The 21,863-nt window shown below is 48.6% G+C and overlaps 1 protein-coding gene across 3 annotated transcripts in view; it reads right to left on the bottom strand.

Annotated features, from left to right (window-relative positions):
• Positions 1 to 16,164: 16,164 nt before the first annotated feature.
• STRA8 (stimulated by retinoic acid 8) overlaps positions 16,165 to 21,863 on the bottom strand; it is a 28,255-nt gene continuing 22,556 nt past the window's right edge. For 2 of the 3 annotated variants that reach the window (XM_055281465.1, XM_055281464.2), the window contains exons 8-9: positions 20,228 to 20,339; positions 16,789 to 17,034 (exon numbers count right to left, since the gene is read on the bottom strand). In XM_055281465.1, coding sequence (XP_055137440.1) covers positions 16,960 to 17,034; positions 20,228 to 20,339 — 187 coding nt within the window. In that variant the 3' untranslated portion in view covers positions 16,789 to 16,959. Of the gene's footprint in view, positions 16,199 to 16,788; positions 17,035 to 20,227; positions 20,340 to 21,863 lie in introns of those variants that run through there. The other variant, XM_063642292.1, reaches the window with a different exon arrangement.

The raw sequence follows: 21,863 nt of genomic DNA, 5'->3' as shown, positions 1-21,863 counted from the left end.
TTATTATTTGTATTATTTTTGAGATGGAATCTCCCTCTGTCACCCAGGCTGGAGTGCAGTGGCACCATCCTGGCTCACTACAAACTCCGCCTCCCAGATTCAAGCGATTCTCCTGCCTCAGCCTCCTGAGTAGCTGGGATTACAAGTGTCCACCACCACGCCTGGATGATTTTTGTATTTTTAGTAGAGATGGGGTTTCACCATGTTGTCCAGGCTGGTCTTGAACTCCTGACCTCAGGTGATCTGCCTGCCTTGGCCTCCCAAAGTGCTGGGATTACAGGCGTGAGCCACCGTGTCCCCCTTGCATTTTCTTATAGCTCCATCAGTGGTTCTGACAAGCAGCCTGGTGGCATCGTGTCTTTCTATTATCAGATCTGCCCACCTCTGTCCTCCTGCATGGCTCTGGCACACAGCTATGGTTGATATCTGTGAGCAAATAGCTGAGCCAGCATCTACCCCAAAAGCAGATTCTACATTCTGTGACACCATGGACTCTCTGATACTTGTCCAAGGTTTCAAAGCCTTTAGCACAGGCGAGGGGAACGTTTTCCGCAGGAGGACCACTGAACCACGCTGAAACATAGCTGGAGAGGAACAAATAAGTATAAAGCAGCAAATATTTTTTTTCCTGCTAAAGGGAGTACATTTCATGCAGAACATAAAACTATATTCAATATACAGAACAAACATTTATTTGATGTATTATCTCTAAAATAAGGCCCTTAAATGAGAGGAAAGAAAGAAAGATACACAGACACAGCAGGCTACGAATCAATTAGAAGGCTTAGATTAACCCTGAAAGAGGCACCTGTTCAAAGACCACTTCATTTATGGACTCACACCTCCCCCTCATGGCCTTTTAAGGTATTGCTTCGTGTTGCATCTTTGCAAGGATGAGCTCTGGCCACTTGGTTCTCCACGTGAGTGGGGGTACGTCAGGCCCAAGACCAGAGATCTCCTGCCACTTCTCTGGGGTACCATGGCTCCCTGCCCAAAAGTCAGTTCTGAGGCCAGAAGAGGCCCAGGGCTGCATGATAAGTGGAATTGGCGGGTGACTGCAATCTTGATGGGAGCATCCGCAGATCCAAACGGTGTTGGTTGATCCTCACAAATTGTTCTCATAGTTAATTGTTAGGATCGTAAACAAAGCAAAATGTTCTTTTGATGTGTTAAGAATGTTGTTTTTTTTTTTAATTTGAGATGGAGTCTCACTTTTGCTGCCCATGTGGGAGTGCAGTGGCGCTATCTCGGCTCACTGCAATCCCTGCCCTCCGGTTGAAGCGATTCTCCTGCCTCAGCCTCCGAGTAGCTGGGAATACAGGCGTGTGCCACCACACCTAGTTAATTTTTGTATTTTTAGTAGAGATAGGATTTCACCATGTTGGCCAGGCTGGTCTCGAACTCCTGAGCTCAGGCAATATGCCTGCCTTGGCCTCCCAAAGTGCTGGGATTACAGGCGTGAGTCACCTTGCCCAGCTTAGAGTTTTTTTTTTTAATTTAATTGCCATAAAAGACATATAATATAAAATTTACCATCATAACTGTGTTAAAGTGTACAGCTCAGTACTGTCAAGTATTTTCACGTTGTACAACAGATCTCCAGAACTTTTTCATCTCACAAATTTGAAATTGTGTTAGAATGTCTTTGCAGGGGTCCCCAACTCCCAGGCTGCAGAGCAGTACTGGTCTGTGGCCTGTTAGAAACTGGGCTGCACAGCAGAAGGTGAGCGATGGGTAAGCCAGCATGACCCCCTGAGCTCCGCCTCCTGTCAGATCAGCGGCAGCATTTGATTCTCATAGGAGCGTGAACCCTTTTGTGAACTGCACATGCAAGGGATCTAGGTTATGTGCTCCTTATGAGAATCTAATGCCTGATGATCTGAGGTGGAACAGTTTCATCCTGAAACCATCCCGCACCCCAACCGGTCTGTGGAAAAATTGTCTTCCATGAAACCTGTCCCTGGTGCCAAAAAGGTTGGGGACCACTGTTTTAAATGCTGGGAGTAGACACAAATGGATGAGAAACAGATTCAAGAACTATCTAAATCATCTGCTGTGGCCGGGCACTGTGGCTTACACCTGTAATCCCAGCACTTTGGGAGGCTGAGGCAGGAGGATTGCTTGAGGCTGAGGCCAGGAGTTCAAGACCAGCATGGGACCTTATCTCTACGATTTTTGTTATCTCTACGATTTTTGTTTTTAATTAGCCAGGCATGGTGGCACATGCCTGTAGTCCCAGCTACTCAGGAGGCTTAGGCAGGAGGATCACTTGAGCACTGGAGGTAGAGGCTGCAGTGAGCCATGATCATGCCTCTGTACTCCAGCCTCGATGACAGAGTGAGACCTTGCCTCAAAAAAAAAAAAAAAAAAGAAAAGAAAAATCATCCATTGACAATAGAGTCATGATAAGATATTCAAACAAGAACATTTACAAACAACCCTAACTTTGGAGAATGACACCAAGTGCCTCAAAGTCAGGAGTCTTATTTTTAAGACTTAGATTTTTTTAGAGCCACTGCATTCCAGCCTGGGCAACAGAGTGGGACTCCGTCTCAAAAGAAATAAGTAAACAATAATAATAATAATGAAACATTTTACAGAGGGAGCTTTAGAAATGCAAATCTCATTATGTCACTAACTTGCTTAAAACCCCTCTACTGAGGGTTTCTCTTATCTTTGGATTTTTTATTTTTAATACACATAACATAAAATTTACCATCTTAACCATGTCTGAGTGTACAGTTGGGAAGTGTTAAGTACATGTGTATTGTTATGCAACCATCATCACCATATAGCTTGTAAACTCTTTTCATCTTGACAAATTAGAACTCTGTCCCCATTAAACAACAACTTCCCATTTCTCCCTCCTCTGGCTTCTAGCAACCACCATTCTCCTTTTGATGAATGTGACTACTCTGGGTACCTCATATGAGTAGAACCATACAGGATTTTTCTTTTTGTGACTGGCTCATTTCACTCAGCATAAAGTCTTCAAGGTTCATCCATGCTGTAATGTGTACCAGAATTTCCTTCCTTTTTCCAGGCCGAATAATATTCCATGGTAGAAGTATGCCATGTTTTGCTTATGCCTTCCCTTTGGATTTTATTCTAACACCTTCCCATGGCCCCCAAGGCCCTGCAGGACATCCCATCTCCTCCCTCTCTCCCTGCGTGACTGGGCCCCAGGCACAGTGATTTTCCTTTTGCTCTCAAACCACCCAAGCTCCTCCCACCACAGAGTCTGCATTTGCTGTTTCCTCTCTAGAATTCTCTTTTACCAAGTCTTCATGTCTGTGACTCCTTCTCTTCCTTTGGGTCTCAGCTGAACTCTCACCTCCTGGGCAGGCCTTTTCTGACTGCCCTCCAAAGAGCCCCCCATCCCAGCCACCCCCTGCCCTGTGACTTCATTATGGAAGACCGATTGCTATCAGAAATTGTCTTCCTTCTTTATTAGCCTGGCTATTTGGTATCTGTCTCTTCTGAAGATAATAGTAACTCCATTGACAAAGTCACAGGCAACATGGATATGGAATAGATGTGGTGTAAATCGAGCACCCTGTCTGTGAACTCATAATGCTGTTTACAAAACCCAAGGGGCTGGGTGCAGTGGCTCATTCCTGTAATCGCAGCGCTTTGGGAGGCTGAGGTGGGCTGATCACGTGAGACCAGGAGTTTGAGACTAGCCTGGCCAACATGGTGAAACCCCATCTCTACTAAAAATACAAAAATTAGCCGGGCATGGTGGCACGTGACTGTAATCCCAGGTACTCAGGAGGCTGAGGCATGAGTATCCCTTGAACCTGGGTGGTGGAGGTTGCAGTGAGCCAAGATGGCACCCCTGCACTCCAGCCTGGGTGACAGATCAAGACTCTATCTCTGGAAAAGAAAAGAAAAGAAAAGAAAAGAAAAGAAAAGAAAAGAAAAGAAAAGAAAAAAAAAAACTCAGGGTACTAATTGCCAAGCTGGACACAAGAGACCTGGTGTTCTGCAAGCATGACTACCCTGTGGCCTTGGGCCCCTTGCTCCCTCTCTTTGGGCTTTGATTTTCTCTTCTGGAAAATGAGAGGTTTGAACATGGCACCCTCCAGGTTTCCATCCTGCTCTGGCCCTCTATGATATATTAAACATATGCATATCAGGTGTGTATGGCCACAGGCGTGTTGTGGTCAAAGTGCAGCTATAGGAGGTAAAATGAGCGAGATTCCTGTCTTTGGGGAATAGATCTTGTGGGGAAATAGAAACATATGATCTGAGTGGATAACAGCATGAGCCACCCGCAGAGATGTAGCATCATACAAGAGAACTTTACACCTCTCTCCCTTGCAAAAAACCTCTGCCCTTTATTGAGCACTGACTATGCTCAGTGCTTACCATTGTAAGCACTTCACCTACATGACATGACTTAGCCTTGTGAAGTAGGTGTTATTAATCCCCTGTGGCTCACGTGGAGGCTGACTTTCAGAGAGATTAGGTAACGTGCCCAAAGTCACAGAGCTAGTTAGAGGCGGAGCTGGGATCGCCTTTCAAACCTCCATTCTGAAGTGCTGGGCCACTGTCCCTTGGTGAGCGATCCCTCGCCTTGCTGTCCAGGCTTCCTAGCGGGGAAGCATCAGAGCCAGGACTTGAAGGCATGAGAGCAGACAGAAGTGATGAGGTGAGGGCACAGGCCGGGTGCCCAGCTCACACCTTCATCCTTTCCCAAGCCCCATTTGGGAGCAGAGGGAGTGGTATGGGATGAGGTGGTGCTGCTCCTGCAGTGGGCAGAGGCCTTGGGGGGCACCTGGCCTGGCTGGTGCTCCTCACTCTCTGTCCCTGGCTGCTGCAGGTGGGGAGCAGGACAGTGATTGTCATCGCAGGCTGTGTGCTGCTCCTGATGGGCGCATTTGGGAAGATCGGGGCTGCGTTTGCCACCATCCCCACCCCCGTGATCGGAGGCCTGTTCCTGGTCGTGTTTGGGGTCATCACTGCCGTGGGGATCTCCAATCTGCAGGTGAGGTGAGCGAGGTGCTCTTGGGAAGGCAGCAGCAGCGCCTCTCCTGAGAGGAGCCAGTAGGACTGAGATGGATGGGACTGAGATGGATGGGGCTGGGGCAGGGGAGGAGGAGAGGGAAGTCCTGGGTCCCAGAAACCACACTGGCCCCTAAATGGAGCAAAGAAACAGCCAGAAGCATCCAGAACTCTGCAAACCAGCAGGGAAGGTGCTGATGGCCCCGCCTGCCTCTAGGTCCTGTCTCCCGCAGTACGTGGACGTGAACTCGTCCAGGAGCCTCTTCGCCTTTGGCTTCTCCATCTACTGTGGGCTCACCATTCCCAGTTGGGTGAGCAAGAACCCCGAGATGCTCCAGACAGGTGACTGTTCCCTGCCCTCTGGACTATCTCTGCTCCAGGGGCAGAGCCAGTGCGGCCCCGGTCCCCATGGATGTGTCGCTTTTGTCTCCACTCCAGGGGTTCTCCAGCTGGACCAGGTTGTTCAGATGCTGCTGACCACGGGCATGTTCGTAGATGGATTTCTGGGTTTTCTTCTAGACAACACCATCCCCGGTAGGACTCACCTCGCCCCTGAGGTAGGGCAGGGTAGGGCAGGCCTGAGGTAGGGCAGGGGTAAACATGGGGCCGCTGGCTCTAAGGTGACAGGACCGGTTCTCTTCTCTAAAGAGGCAGAGGGTCCTGCTGGCCTCTCCATCCGCCCCCCCTCTGGGCCCGCTCCACCAGGCTGGTGTTCGGGAGCAGTAAGGGGCACCCCCCACTCCTTCTGCCCCTCCTCTACATCCCTGCCGCTCCAGCCTCATCCAGCTCAGGGAACTGTGGCCCAGTGTTGTCTACCCAAGCAGGAGGAAAGCTGAACACATAGCCAGCAGTCCTCTGTGGTGTCACACACTGCTGTCCCTTGCTGTGTCCACACATGTCCCTTGGCCCTGCCTTCCCACTGCTCTTCAGCCTCCCCTTCAGGAGTCGTGAGGTGGGGACTGAAGAGCCCTTCCACGTAGGCAAGGGAGTACCGGGCCAAGGAGGCTGAGGCCAGGTGTGGCAGGACTGGACGTAGCCTGCTCAGACCCTAGACTACTTGTCTACCAGAGCAGACTGCAAGCTGCTGGGAAGTTGAGCTCACCATTGCTTTGGGCTTCTCCAGAATCTTCCATTGTTTCTGTAGGGGACTCCATCTGGATTTCTTTTTTTTTTTTTTTTTTTCTGAGACAGGGTCTCACTCTGTCACCCAGGTTGGGGTGCAGTGATATGACCACAGCTCACTGCAGCCTCAGCCTCCCGGTCTCACTGACTAATTTTTGATGAACTCTGGATCCTACTAGCAAGAAAAAATGTCCATGCCCTCCTTCAACACCTCGTCTCCCACCAAGAGCTCTCTCCTGGCTTGGCCAAACCCTCTCCTTGGGGAGAAAGACGGGGAGACATGTTGCTGTGGGGATGGGGGAAGGGGGAACATCTGCGATTGTTCCAGAAGCCCCTGCTAGAAGGGGCTCTTCTATACCGGCCATTCACCCATTGCTGCTTGGCATTGGGTGGGGGAGTCAGTCCCTGTAACCTACTTTCCAAGGCTTGATTTTCCGTCTCCCATCAGAATGGGCGGGAAGGGTGTGTGTGCTCGGAGAGCGGCAAGTGTGTGTATTCTTGTGTGTTAGCAGTGGGGGCCCACCAAGTGCAATGTCTGTAACTAAGCAGGTCTAAAAGCTACGCATCCCTTCTCTCAGGGAGGGAACACATCGGGAGTGCGGATCCCATGGAGACGGGTGTGTATGGGGAGGCAGGGCTGTGAAGGGCACAGATGCTCTCACCGTGGTCTCAGACTTCTTCCTTTCCCTCCCAGAGCTCCTTCAATAAAACCTTCAAATAGCCTTTCATGCTGAGTGACCTTGGAAATGGGAGGGGTCACCAGGTGGGGAGGAGGGGCTTATGACTTGGCTTTGGGATATGCTATGGGAGCATTTCTCCAGGTGGGAAAGTAAATCAGCGGGATTTCTTAAGGGACGCGTCCTGAGACTGTGAGCCAGAGTTGGGAATGCACAGTGAGATCCACGTGACGCCAGATTCCCTTCAGTTCTGCAGGGTGGTGGTAACAGGAGCCAACGGGGAGGAATTGACAGGGAAGAGGGAGATGACTTTGGCATGTGCAGTTTCAAGCACACACATGCAGGGATGTTTATTCTGACCCTCTGTGTTGGGTGATGGGTTCAGAGTGGCCAACCCTGAAGACCAGTCCTGGGGTGCATTGGACCAATGCCCTGATGTCCCCACCACTGACTGTCAGACACCTCAGTGAGAAGGGCAGACATTTCTTGTCTCCTGGAACAATTCTAGTCACTGTCCCTCCAGAGACAGTGGACCCAGGAGGAAGGAGGAATGTCACTGAGCATGAGGAATTTCAGTCTTTAAGGGGGCGGGGAAGTGATGTAGGGGAAGGAGTGTGATACAGATGAATTCTAGAATATGATGGAGCACAGTGATAATACTTCTAAGAACAATCCTGAATGATGCCCAGTGAGTGAATTTGCCCAGCCAGTCCTAGATCCTGGAATATTATAGGAGTAGTTGTGCCTGCGTGCTTGGGAGTTGAATGAGAAGTAAATAAAAGGAAACAGGAGCATGACAGATAATATCCCCAAAGATGATCCAGGCTGAAAATACCTTTAAAAACTTTGACTCACAGATGAATCCTAAAGGGAAGGGAGGATCTTGCAGGTTCTTGAAGCCTGGCATCCCTGTGACCTGGCAGGCCCTTGTAGAGTGCTGTGCCTGTGGCACCCCCAGCTCTCCCCCAGCACAGCCATCGGAAGATGGTCACAGCCTCTAAATTCTCTGCTGAGCCACACAAGAGATCTCTGCGTAATTAGTCAGGGTCCTTTTGGCTGCAAATGAGAAAAGTTTAACTAAAAAAATGGGAAGTGGGTGGGATTTATTGGTTCTTGCAGCTGGGAAGGAAGGAAACTGGGAGAGCTAGAAGAACTAGGGCCTGAAGGATGAGAACCTAGGCTTCTCTCCTCTCTGTCTCTCTCCACCTCCCTTTGCTGCTTCTCCTTGCTTGCTGACCTCATCCTCTCCTGCTGCAGCTGAGGATGATGCCCTCCTAGCCTTCCACTGTCATTGCAAAGGCAAAAGAAAAACACAGCCTTCCATTGGCTCTACCAGAAACATCCCAGGGAGGACAATGGTAGATCAGAGTATTCTATGCAAAGAAGTTTTGTAAATGCCGGGCTTGAAGACTTTATCTTTCTTGTCCCTGTCATCATTTCCTATGGCTGCTATAACAAATTACCACAAACTGCGTGTCTTGAAAGCATACAAATGTATAGATTCCTGGAAGAAATGCAGCTCGGAGGTCTAAAGTGAGTCTTACAGGGACACCAAGGTGTGGGCAGGGTTGCTTCCTCCTGGAGGTTGTAGGGGACAATCCATTTCCCAGACTTTTCCAGTGTCTAGAGTCTAGAAGGGGCCCGCATTCCTTGGCTTGTGACCCCTTCCCCGTCTTAAAAGCACAGTACTCCCACCTCTGCTTCCCTTGTCCCATCTTCTGTTTCCTTTGACCTGTGTGCCTCTCTTTTATAAGGACACTTTGATTACATTTGGAACCCACACAGTTAATTTAGGATAATCCCCCCATCTCAAGATCCTTAATGTAGTTATTAATATATCTGCAAAAGTCCCTTTGCCATAGAAGGGACTTTTGCCATAGAAGGTGACATTCACAGGTTTTGGTGTTTAGGACATAAATATCTCTGGGGGCCATTATTCAGCCTACTATAGTCCTTAATTAAAAATCTTATACAGGGCAAGACACTGTGGCTCATGCCTGTAATTCCAGCACTTTGGGAAGCCATGGCAGGAAGATTGCTTGAGCTCAGGAGTTGGAGAGAAGTCCTGCTAACCTAGCAAGACCTCATCTCTACAAAGAATACAAAAATTAGCTGGGCATAGTGTGTGTACTTGTAATCCCAGCTACTCAGGACACTGAGGTGGGAGGATCTCTTGAGCCCGGGAGGTCAAGGCTGCAGTGAGCCATGGTCACACCACTGCACTCCAGCCTGGGTGACAGAGCAAGACCTTACCTCAAAAATAAAAATAAAAATAAAAATAAAAAATCCTATACAGTAGCCTCCCCTTATCCTTGGTTTCTTATTCCCTGGTTTAAGTTACCTACAGTCAACTGAGATACAAAAATATTAAATAGAAAATGCCAGAAATAAATAATAAGTAAGTTTTAAATTGAGTAGCCTGATGAAATCTCTCACCATCCTGTCCTTTCCCACCCAAGACTCGAATCATTCCTTGGTCTAGCATCTCCACGCTGTGGAGGATACCCACCCCCTTAGTAGCTGTCTTGGTGATCAGATTGACCATCGAGGCATTGCAGTGCTTGTCCTCAGGTAACCCTTACTTGAAAATATTATGATATTGTTATAATTGTTGCATTTTATTGTTAGGTATTTTGTTATTAGGGATGCCTAATTCATAAACTTTGTCATAGGTATGTATGTGTAGGAAAAAACATAGTCTATATAGGGGTTTGGTACTATCCTTGATTTCAGGCATCTGCTGGGGGTCTCGGAATAGTCCCCAAGGATAAGGGGGAACTACTGTATTGGTTACAGTCTTAGTCTATTTGGGCTGCTATAACAAAGTACACTAAAAACTGAGTGGCTTAACAGAAATTTATTTCTTATGGTTCTGGAGGCTGTGAAGTCCAAGATCAAGGAAGGCACTGAGAGATCTGGTGAGAGTCTACTTCCTCACAGATTGCCACCTTCTCATTGTAACCTCACAAGGTGAGGGGGAGGAGGATCACTCTGGGGCCTTGATTGTAAGAGCACTAATTCCATTCACGTGGGCTCTGCCCATGACCTAATCACCTCTCAAAGACCCCCACCTCCTAACACCATCACAGATAGGATTTTAACATACACATTTTGGGTGGACACAAATATTCAGATCATAGCATTTCCTTTATAGTATGGCAGCTCTTCCTTAAGAAAACAAGCCTGAAGAGTTTCTACACTTTGGGAAATCGATGGGCACAGAGATCAAAGCCTGGTTACGTGGTCACTTTCACACTTTTATTCATTTACTATTTTTTTAAATAGAGAGATGGGGTCTTGCTATGTTGCCTAGGCTGGTCGCCAACTCCTGGGATCAAGCTGCACTCCTTCCCCTCCTAAAGTGTTGGGATTATAGGCATGAGCCACCATGCCTAGCCTTCAAAAAAAATTTTTTTTTAAATTTTAACTTCACATTTTTAAACACACTGCCCAGAGTCCATAGTATTCTTGCTTTTATGGAAGATATCTTCCTTATGTATACTCTTAGTTGATGAAAAGTCATGTATTTTTTTTTTCACCGCTTGCTAGTGAAGTTTCTAAACAAATTCTGCTCTTTCAAAGCAGTTTTTCTTTCCTGTTTTATGTTGATTACATAATGTATCCAATTTATTCTTAGGAGACATTTTGCAGTCTTAGCCTATGCAACAATTGACAATTATTTTTATGTAATCTGTGATAAGCCATTCCTCTACACATTTTTCTTTTTGTTATATAGTTAGATAACATACTTATGTGAAATGTAACCTTTGCAAAACTCTACTGGAAGCTGACTAACAAAACTAGTACTTCAGGATAGAGAGGAATGGGGAAGAACTTTAATTCCAGATCCTACAGGACATCTCTACTGTGCTTTTGCTTTGAACCTCACACCATTGGATTTTCTACCTATGCACTTTTTTGTTGTTGGCATCTACAGACCAACCCTCCTTCTCTGAGGATGTTAGTGTGTTGGTCACTGTTCCTGTCTCCAAAATTCCTGTCTTCATAGTTGGAGACTTCATATCCACAGAGTTCATCCTTCCCACACCTTGGCCTCTAGTTCCTTGAGCTCCATGATCTGGCCCTTTTGATAGCGGCAAGAGGCAGACAAATTCCTAGACAGACAGGGGCAGGTCCCTGGTGAAGCCTGACCTTCAAACCAAAGACAGCTTAAAGCCTGAAAACCAGGCCTCCAGTTCCAGGTAGAGTCTATGAGCCAGAGTGAGAACTTCCTTGTTTAAGCCTGAAAACTGGGCTGCCAGTTCCAGGTAGAGTCCAAACCTGGAGTGAGAACTTCCTTGTTACTTTTTTTTTTTCCCTTGAGACAGAATCTTGCTCTGTAGTCCACTCTGGAGTGCAGTGGTGTGATCTCAGCTCACTGCAACCTCCACCTCCTGGATTCAAGCAATTCTCCCCTCAGCCTCCCAAGTAGCTGAGACTATAGGTGCGTGCCACCACACCTGGCTAATTTTTGTATTTTTAGTAGAGACAGCTATGTCACTATGTTGACCCGGCTGGTCTCAAACTCCTGACCTCAGGTGATCCACCTGCCTCGGCCTCCCAAAGTGCTGGGATTACAGGCATGAGCCACCATGCCTAGCCCCTCCTTACCTTTTAGCCAATCCAATGGTGCTTTTTCCAGGCCCGCCCATACACCAATCAGCACACATTCCCCCATTCTGAGCCAATAAAAACCCCAGACTCAGCCACACATTGGGACTACCTGCCTTTGGGTAGGGTCTACCCACTTTTGGTCTTCTCTCCTGTCAAGAGCTATGCTGTCACTCAACAAAACTCTTCTCTGTCTTGCTCACTCTCTGGTTGTCCGCATAACCTTATTTTTCTTGGACGCAGAACAAGAACCTAGATCCCACCAAAGGACCGGTGTGAAAGGAGCTGTAGCACTGTATCTGTCCCATCCTCCACTGGCACCGGATGGCTGCCCCACATGACAGGAAGTGTTGGTGTGGCCAGACCAGCAGCCCAGGAGCCATGGGCTATTGTGGGGCATTGGGACCGACCGAATGAGCGGTAACATGAACAAGCTGAAACACATTCCTGGCCACCTGGCCAAGCTGTGGGCAGTGACACACTCTCATTTGCCAGACTACAAGAGAAGAGCTGTGACCCTTCTGGGAGCCCATACCTCAGGGCTCCCCAAGCCAGAGTTGTGACATGCTGTAACACCCTCTTGCAGCTCCACGGTTGCTGGTGTCCTTGAGTTTTCAGGCACCATGGTGTTCCTCTTGTTGGGATGCCAGTGCGCAAAGTGGAAGCCACTTGAGGCATACCTGGTCCAGCCACAGCCTCACATGGTTCTGACACCTGGGGCTGCCTGCCCCTCTGCAGCAGCTGGTGCACCTGGCTCTGTGGTGTGGCTGGACCCCATGCTTGCTCACATACCTCCCACTACTCCACACCTGGCTCACCAATGGCAGGAATGGGATCTGGGCCAGTAGTGCAAGCTGAGGACAGCCTGCTGGGCTGAGTAGGCAGAGCCAGCCCAGCAGTTGTGAGCAAAACTTGGTCAGAGGTGCCACTGGTCACAGAAGTTTCTGGCTGGTGAAGTGGCACCGAAAGAATCCTGTGTGACTTTGCTCATCTCAGTTACTCATTCTGTGGCCACATCTCAGACTAGCCTTTGGGATTCCCAGTAGCTGTGCCTGCAATCCTTAATTTCCAGCAGTTGTCTGACCACCACCTCCTATTTTTCCAGCTCACTGCTTCTAGTCCCCCAAGTCTAATAACTCTTTAATCGGCCAGGATCTGAATTTACCATCCTCCCACCTTCTGCTGGTCCCCTCTTCCCTCCTTGAGCAACCTCAGGAGTTGCTCACAGTTGCCACAGTCAGTTATCACACACAGTTATGACTCACAGTTGCCACAGTCAGTCATAATAACCACCTTCTCACATTTGTAATGCCCTTAGTCTGCTCTCTTCTTTACACTCTCTTGGCAAAACCTTAACACTGATGAGAGAAAATTCTTCACTCTGCACCTGCACTCGTGCAGTTGAACATCTCTGGAGAAAACATACAGTTGAACTGAGTGGTTTTAGATTCAGACCCTGAACTTCACATGGCCCTCAGTGCTGCCTGGCAGGAAGGAAACCTTTCCCAAGCACACTTCTCTCTCTTCTCAAACTCTTTCCAGCTCTGTCTTCTTTTTTTTTTTTTTGAGACAGAGTCTCACTGTCACTCAGGCTGGAGTGTAGTAGTGCAATTACAGATCACTGCAGCTTTGACCTCTGGGCTCAAGGGATCCTCCTGCCTCAGCCTCCCGTGTAGCTGGGGCTACAGGCATGTGCCACCACACTCGGCTAATTTTTTAAAAAATACTTTGTGGAGACAGAGTCTCATCATGTTGCCCAGGCTGGTCTTGAACTGCCGGGCTCGAGCAATCCTCCGGCCTTGGCTTCCCAAAGTGCTAGAGTTACAGACATGAGCCACCATACCAAGCCTTAGCTTCTTATTTCAGAGAAATCTGTAAAGGAGCAATCAGATGAGAAACTGTGCAAACACCTGCATGTCTCCACTCCCAGCTATGGTGCCCCTTGGCTCTCCCTCCTATTGGGTGAATGAGCTGCCTGGCTCCTCCCTGAAGCTGGTTCCTCCCCTTGTGCTCCAGAGCCCATTCCCTGATTCCTACTCAAGGGTTTCACTGCAACAACTCTCCTATCTTGCATCAAGTTTTCTCTTTCTTTCAGTAACACATGTCAGCATGCACACCTGCTGTTACTTCTGCTATCTTGAAAAAAGATTTTTGTGAGTGTGTGGCATGGTAGGCTTAATGTAACAGGGTCCCGCCCATCTAACATGCTGTAATAAATTTGCTGGGAGCTGAGGACCTGCGCTTAGCTGCTCCAGGAGTCCTGGATGCCTCTCCCACCAGTCAAGAGCAGGCCCATCCTCCTTCCTTATACTACTGTTTCTCTACCCACAGAAGTCCTTCACATCCTGTCTGATTCTGCCCTTTGTTCTTTTTCCTTTGGTTGACAGCTCCAGGACTTCAGAATGTTCCCTATGTTCTCACCAAACAGCTGCCAGGCAGCCGGGCTGAGTTTTCCAAGTGGGTTTTCCTGTACTTTATTTTCGTATCGTGCTGTCCCCAGACAGCCAAAGCAGGATGAACAGCAGGAGAAGAGAGCCAGGCCCTCTCCTGGAACAGCCTCCCGGTCTTCCCTCAGCTGTACTTTTTTTTTTTTTTTTGTCAGAACACGTGGTTTCAGAGCTTCAGGGACAAGGCAGCTTTGTGAGAAGCATATGCAAGAAGGGACAGATTTCTGACATTTCCATAAAAGCACAAAGGCTTGTTTTGTTCAGAATCAAGGTTGGAGAAGTAGCTGGTGGGTAAGAAGTAATTGATGTGATGGGCATGGGGTAATTAGCTCGATTCAATTAACATGAGGTGGAACTGAGTTACCCAAGCTAGATGTCAGCTCAGCCCAGCCACCACCTGCCCACACCATCTGTGCTCAATAAGCATTTATCTGTTGGAGGTTTTTCTGCACATTCCAAGGTCGCTATCAGAATCTGAATCCCCTGTTCTGATAATGCAGTGCCTAGAGCCACGGCCTCGCAGCTTCCCTCCTTCACCTCCAATCTTGCTTCTTCCCACCTCCACTTGACCTCCCATGATCCCCCTCCCAGCCATCACCTAGAGGTGATGCACGTGACTGACAGAGTGAACTCCAAGGGCTGGCTTCACATTCCTACATCCTAATTCTTTAGCAGCAGAGCTTTTTTGTGACTTTAAACAACAAAATTGCTTCCCATTCATTAACTTATTGGGTATAAAAAGACAGAGTTAGAGGTGAGGTGATCTGAGAGTCTTCTATTAAATGGTTTGGGGCTTCAGTTAAATCATTGTTTCTTCATCTGTCAAATGGCAATAATAACAGAGGCCCAACCTCCATAGGGAGCTGTTATAACAACAACAACATAAAAATCCCCGAGGGGTACCCGTGATGTTGGTTTCATGTGTCAAGCTGGCCAAGCTACGGTATCCAGTTATCTAATCAGGCACTTCTTTAGGGGGTGTTGTGAAGGCATTTTATAGATATGGTTAACAAAGCAGTCTGCTTTAAATTAAGAAGATTGCCCTTGCTGATGTGATTGGGGCTCAACATCAATTAGCTGAAGGCCATAAGAACAGAACTGAGGTTTCTGGGAGGAGACGTTTTTTCAAGACTGCACTGCCAACTCCAGCCTGAGTTTCCAGCCTCCTGGAAGCCCTACAGATTTCAGACATGCAGTCCCCATAAACATAAACCAATTTCTTAAAATAAATCTCGATGTCTCTATATCCTATTGGTGCTGTTTTTCTGCAGAACTCCGACTGCCACAGTACTGACTGATAGATATGGTAAGATACCTTCCTGATACAAGTCCTTGATGGGGAGGAAGGGAGATTGAGAACCACGTGAAGGTAGTTTTATGCAATAACTCCACCCCAGGCTATGCCAATACCCAAGGCTGCAGGAGAGAAGCAGAGTGCCGTTGGGCTCACAACCCAGCACAAGGCTGTGGGGGGAAAGGACACCTCCACATCCTGCTGAGGTCCTCTCTGACCAGGGGCTGCTGGCAGGTACGGCTCGAGGAATGAAGTCGCAGCCTTGGACTAAATAGGATCAGGGTGGAGCTTGGTACAAAGAGGGAGGGGCTGGCTAGCACTGGCATACGTTGCTTGAGGGCCTACTATGTGCAGGCCCCTCTGTAAAGCTGTATTTCTTCTTCCCCACACAGCTGGCTTGGTGAGCCTCTGGGGGTGGCCAACCTGAGCTCTTGCATTCCTGTCTTTCCAGCAGGAGTTCAGGCTGCCCCTGAGCACAAAGGCCCTTCCTGCCCAGCTCCTGAAGAGCCTCCCTCTGCCCACTGGGTGCGGCGATTTGTAAGCTGTGAAGGGCTGGCGAAGCTCCTATCCCTGTACACCCCGGGGGAAGTCCTTGAGTGTGGGCTCATGCATCTCAGGACCGCTTTGGAGTCACACAGGACTGGGTCTGGGTCCTAAGACTTAGCCTGCATTTCAGGCTCGCTAGGAGATAACACAGTCCAAGCCTTTGGGAGGGCCTCAGTGGAGGGGAGGGGCTGCTATGATGCCTTGAAAACTGTAAAGAGCCATGCAAGCCCATTCTCCCTGCACACCCTGCATTAGTCTAGGTTCTCGAGAGAAGTAGAACCAATAAGATATGTATGTATGTAGATACAGAGAAAGAGAGAAGTGAAATATTTATTTTAAGGAAGGGACCCATGCAGTTGTGGAGGTGCAAGTATAAAATCTGCAAGGCGGGCTGGCAGGCTGGGAAGACCCGCAGTTCAAGTCCAAAGTCGGACTGCAGGCAGGATTCCCTCTTTCTCCCGGGAGGTCGGTCTCTTTCGATTCAGGCCTTCAACCTATAGGAAGCATTCTGAGGATCATCTGCTTTACTGGAAGTCTCTCGACTTAAATGTTAATTTCATTAACAATACCTTCACAGAAACATCTAAAATAACGTTTGACCAAATTCCTGGGTATCACGGACTAGCCAGGTTGACACATAAAATTCACCCTCACCCCCAGTGTCCAAGCCCAGGTACATGTACGCACCCTTTGCCCAGAAGCCTCACCAGAAAGCCCTCAGAACCCCGGGACCTCACTGTAGCTCCTGTTCAGGTGACTTCATTACCAGGAGCAGCAGACGAATCTGGTTCCACCCAGCTGTCCTGTGGCACAGGGTTGAGGTCAGCACTGCCCCTGGCTCTCAAAGTGTGCAGGATGAGCAGGTGGGCTCTGGAACTCTCTAGAACCCATCAGGGCAACGCCCTGTGCCCAGGACATGCTGAAAGTACCTGGCATATCACCTCCAAGGACAGATCCTGCCTGTCCTCTTTGAAAGGCCCATGGCCTGGGCCCCAGCTGTACTTTGTACCCCCTTAATAGGAGGACAATAGCAGCAGTCCAGCCCTTTGTGCCAAACAGCCCCAAAAGACTAACACAAGGCCATGCTTCTCTTATACTTTATAATAATCAGAAACTAAAATCATCAAAATGCTTCTGGAACAACCCACTCCAAAGAGTCTTGGAGGCCAAGGCAGGTGCAACCTTAGCTGCCAGCATTCAAACTTGGGAACTGCCCACCTCGTTCAGTCCCTCCCCTCGCAGCTCCTCTTCTGCATTACAAATCTTCATCGTCAAAGGTCTCTGTGCACTGCAGCATGATCATCTCTTCGTCAACGGGAAAGGATGCTTCCTGCAAGACACAGGGTGGAAGAGGTTCACTTTTTATCTGTGGGTCTCAGGCCCCAGGCACATAGGAAGGCTCCTGCAACTCTGGTGTGCCCAGCCCCCAGACTCTATCCTAGGTCTCTTTGGCTGCATTTTCACCTCCAGCTTGGGCCAGGAAGCAAAGGCTCTAAGGGGGAAGGTCCCATTTCCATTTCACTCAACTCAGCACTCTATGACCTCCAGAAAGGACACAGCAGAACTAGCTTCTTTTTTATCCTGGGGATTTCCAGGGTCCCACAAGAGAGACAGAGGACCTCATAAGGCTTTATCCAAATGCTCATCAATAGAAGACAGTGCACTGCACCACGGTGCTCCCACCAATGAAACACCATGCAGCTCATTTCCAACAAAAATAATGAGACAGCACGCTCTCTGTGGGATACACTATTTACAAAGGGCAAAGTGCAAAGCAATGTGTACTGTAGGCTACTACTATTTGTGTTTGAAAGAATATATACTATCTATAGAATATCTTTGGATGAGTGTACAAGAAACTGGTCACTGTCGTTGCCTCTGGGGGAGGGTATGGGGTAGGAAGCAAGGAAGAGAGAGAGACTAAGTGTCCATTGTATATCTTTTGGTAACTTGTAAATTTTATGCCATGTTTGTGGGTTATCTATTAGGAGATGATATTTTTTTAAGCTGCAGCACTGCGGCTGGTCATGGTGGCTCAATGCCTGTAATCCCAGCACTTTGGGAGGCCAAGGCAGGCGGATCACCTGAGGTTAGGAGTTCGAGACCAGCCTGGCCAACATGGCGAAACCCTGTCTCTACTAAAAATACAAAAAAATTAGCCGGGCATGGTGGTGTGCGCCTGTAATCCCAGCTACTCGGGAGGCCATGGCACAAGAATTGCTTGAACCTGGGAGACAGAGGTTGCAATGAGCCAAGATCACACCATGACTACACACAAGCCTGGGTGAGAAAAAAAAAGCAGCAGCACTGTTTGCTTAGCAAGGGTTTCTCAGTCCCTAAAGGGACACTGTAAACAGTGATCCCAGCCAACACCTCAGGACTCTCCATGACTTCTTCCTCTTAAAATATGTTCCTGAGGTTTTGCTCCTTCTGTCTGTCTCCATCCCAGCAGAAAATGACCCCTGTAACTTGTCGGCCCTGCAGATCAGGGTTGATCCCCATGGAACCAGGTGGCATCCCTGACCCCAGTCAACCATCTAATGAATGTGGGACCTGGTCCCAAGGGTGATATCCTGATAGTGGGGATGACCTCCACAAACTGAGCCTTTCCTGCCCTGGAGAAGCAGTTCCCATTCACCATGCTCTCCTGATAGGGGCAGGGAAATAGGGATCAAGAGTGTCAGGGAGGTGGGACCACAGTCTCCAGGCAAATCATGTGGGCCCCTTGTCCAGCGGGAAGACAATGGCAGAGGTTGGGAGGTGAATGCAACTTTTCTGTTTACACCAGAGTCTATCAAAGCCTGAGTCCTCCTGCCCCAGAGCCACTTGGACAGCTCATTCCAAATACAGATTTCTGGGGCCCGCTCTTGCAACACTGAGGCATCAGGAACCTAGGAGTGCTGAAGTTTGGCATCTTTGCTTTGTTCTGTTGTTGTTGTTGTTTGGAGAGAGTCTCACTCTGTTGCCCAGGCTGGAGTACAGTGGCGTGATCTCAGCTCACTGTAACCTCTGCCTTGTAGGCTCAAACAATCCTCCCAACTCAGCCTCCTGAGTAGCTGGGACTACAGGCATGTACCACCACACCCAGCTAATTTTTGTATTTTTTGTAGTGATGAGGTTTTGCCATGTTGTCCAGACCGGTCTTGAAATCCTGGGCTCAAATGATCTGCCCACCTCAGCCTCCCAAAGTGCTGGGATTCCAGGCGTGAGCCACTGCGCCCAGCCATACCTTTGCTTTGTATGGACACTAGAATCCCTGCTTGTTATCTTTTCTGCCATATGTGGAGAAGGAGGGGAAGCAAAGATTGTCCTTTTTGTCTATTCTCAAAGTCTTGATAAAGTGGGCTACTTTAACTGTATCTGAGAGAAAGAGGGGACAACTGGTCCAGAGGACAGTCACCCAAGGATTGGTGGGAAGGGGAGAGCAAACTGCAAGGAAGGGCTCCACGTAAGGATTCGCTGTGGTCCCAGCAGAAGGAAATGAAGACTTAGTTGGAAAAGGGCAAGTTATACCTTAGCCTATTGAACAGGTGTCTTGACTATTTTTAGACAAACATTTGCTATTATTATAACTTACCTTTTAAATAAACAGTTGTATTATTGCTAAATTAGTAAAGAAAAATCCATGGCTATGAATCTGAAAGGACCTGCCCCCTTGTGGCTCAGGTATAACCCCCCTTCTCCGACAAAAGCTTCCAGGAATGGCCCTCCTAACCAAGAGTCCCACTGCTCATATCACTGTAAGTGGAACAATTTGGAAGTAGACATTAATATCCTTCAAAAGCTGACAGCAAATATTACTGAAGATGATGAAGACTGTAGAAGATGAGGAAATAGCCCAGCGTTTTGGGAAGGTGTCAAGGGTTCACACAACATTTATGAATGCTTGCTGAGAGTCAGGCCCCTGGGATCGGGTTCCTGCTTCAAAGGGCTCCCAGTCGCGGTCTGCCTTTGAGCAGTAGTTCCCAACCTTTATGGCACCAGGGACCAGTTTCACGGAAGACAATTTTTCCACAGACCTGGGGCGGCAAGGGTGGTTTCAGGATGAAACCCTTCCACCTCAGATCATCAGGCATTAGTTAGATTCTCATAAGGAGACAGCAACCTAGACCCCTTGCATGAGCAGTTCATAATAGGGTCTGCGCTCCTATGAGAATCTAACGCTGCCACTGATCTGACAGGAGGCAAAGCTCAGGCTGTCATGCTCACCTTCTGCTGTGCAGCTCTGTTCCTAGCAGGCCATAGATCTGTACTGGTCTGTGGCCTAGGAGTTGGGGACCCCTGCCCTAGAGGACACCTCTCTGTCTTTCCTGTTTCCCTGGCTATCTTCCATTCATTCCATAGGATGCGTCAGGCTGAAGGTGACCATCCATGGAGCAAGCCAGAGAGAATGAAGTGTCCCTGCCCAGTGGCTCCTCATGGTATGATTGGGGTGAGTTCTGGTTAGGGGGCTGCCCTTAAGAGCCCTTTTTGCTATCTAAGCAAGGTGGGCAGAGGTACCACGGCCCTCTACTCCATCCTACCTGCTTTACTTGAGTGTTTGCACAGCTAAGGCCTTTAAAAAAGTCGATGATCTGCATATAGAGCTGAAACTTCTCCTCTGGGTTTTCTGGGTTGCAGCTGGCAAGCACTGAACTGACAACAGAAAGGAAGAAGAGACAACAAATATTCAGGATCCTGATCTTTCAACTCTGCTTCCCCCTCCCCTGAAAGATTTGGGTTACAGTATGAACCAAGCACTTGTAAATTCTCAGACAGCCTAGACCTCTCCTTGAAAGGTTTGTGTTACCTCTGCTCACATATCATGTCTGGAATCTCCTGGAAAATCGAGACTGTGGTGAGACAGGCTCCTGTGCCCTAATTTAGTGTTCTGAGCTGTGGCCACTGGAACAAGGGAACAAGAGTTCCTCTATCCCTTATTCAATCTTCTGCAGAATGCCCCCATGGTTCTGGTTCCACTGTGGCTGCTGAGGCAGCTCTGGAGCACGCCGCACATCTTGAGTTCAGTTTGCTGAGTTGCCACTGCTTAGAGGGTCTAACATGGAACTCAAGTCCTGGTGCAGAAAGGAGGCCTGTTGTGCAGGCTCTTTTCCTCCTGCCTGCCTGGGACAAGGGGAGAAGCCCTGTGTGACTCGAGCTTATGTCACCATAAGCAGCACAGTTTGGAAGCAGACATTAAAATCCTTCAAAAGCTGACAGCAACTGTTATTGCAGGGCCTCAGAAGATGATAAGTTAGCTCAACCTTCAGGAAAGGTGGCAGGGGCTCATGCAACATTTAGGAATGCCCGCTAAGAGCCAGGACCTGCAATGTGGACCCTGCTTCAAAGGGCTTCTTAGAGCACAGAGGCTGTGTGTCTGTAGGACAGCTGGCACTCACTGTGAGTCAGTAGGCAGCCCTCACTTCCTCCCGGGATGAGGCACTGCAGTCAGCTGAGGAACCCTCTGGCAGCAACCCCTGACTTTTCTAGGGAAAGTGGAACATTTTTAATAGGTCGTTTTTCTGTTCCATCAGCAGGGCAGGGAGTTCTGAATATTGCTTGGCAAGGACAGGCTGGCAGCTTCTCGATGGTTGTCTTTGCAGTCCAAGCTCAGCCAGAAACAGGAATGTCTTTTCCAGCCAATTGAAGCAAAATGAAACTCCAGTCACAGCTGAGAAGCGCTTGAGTCACTCTGTAAGGTTGATTTGGAGAGGACAAAGCCCTCCTCTGACAATCCCACTTCTCCCCAAGTCCATCTAGGCCTGGGTGGAACAGGGAGAATGGAGGGAAAATGCTGATGTATGGTTTGCCTGAAGCTCTGCTGAAAGGCCAGCTGGGTTACCAGGGACGGCTTTGGCTCCAAGGCCTCACAGGCACCCACAGGCCAAGCTCCCCTTGAGAGCACAATGAGTTATTCATTGGGATCACAAGGATATGTCCCTCTCACCCCCAAAGCAGAAAAATAAATGTCCAGGATTCTTTTTAGCCGTGATAGCAGCACAGGTATCTGAAGAACCTGTGCCTTCAGGCCCTAAGACCACAGGTTTTTCAAGCAAAGCAGCAAGGGAATTTCAGTCCTAAAGGATTTCTCTCAGAAAACACACCTTTGGGACACTGTTAGTCAAGCTGCTTCTTGTTTTAAAATCTTTTCACATCCTATTTTGTGTCTTCCCACTTCAT

Source organism: Symphalangus syndactylus, chromosome 6 (genome assembly GCF_028878055.3).
Source record: "Symphalangus syndactylus isolate Jambi chromosome 6, NHGRI_mSymSyn1-v2.1_pri, whole genome shotgun sequence".
NCBI classification, from domain to species: Eukaryota; Metazoa; Chordata; class Mammalia; order Primates; family Hylobatidae; genus Symphalangus; species Symphalangus syndactylus.
The sequence above is the reverse complement of the archived record's forward strand: the minus strand, read 5'-3'. Positions and strand labels throughout refer to the sequence as shown.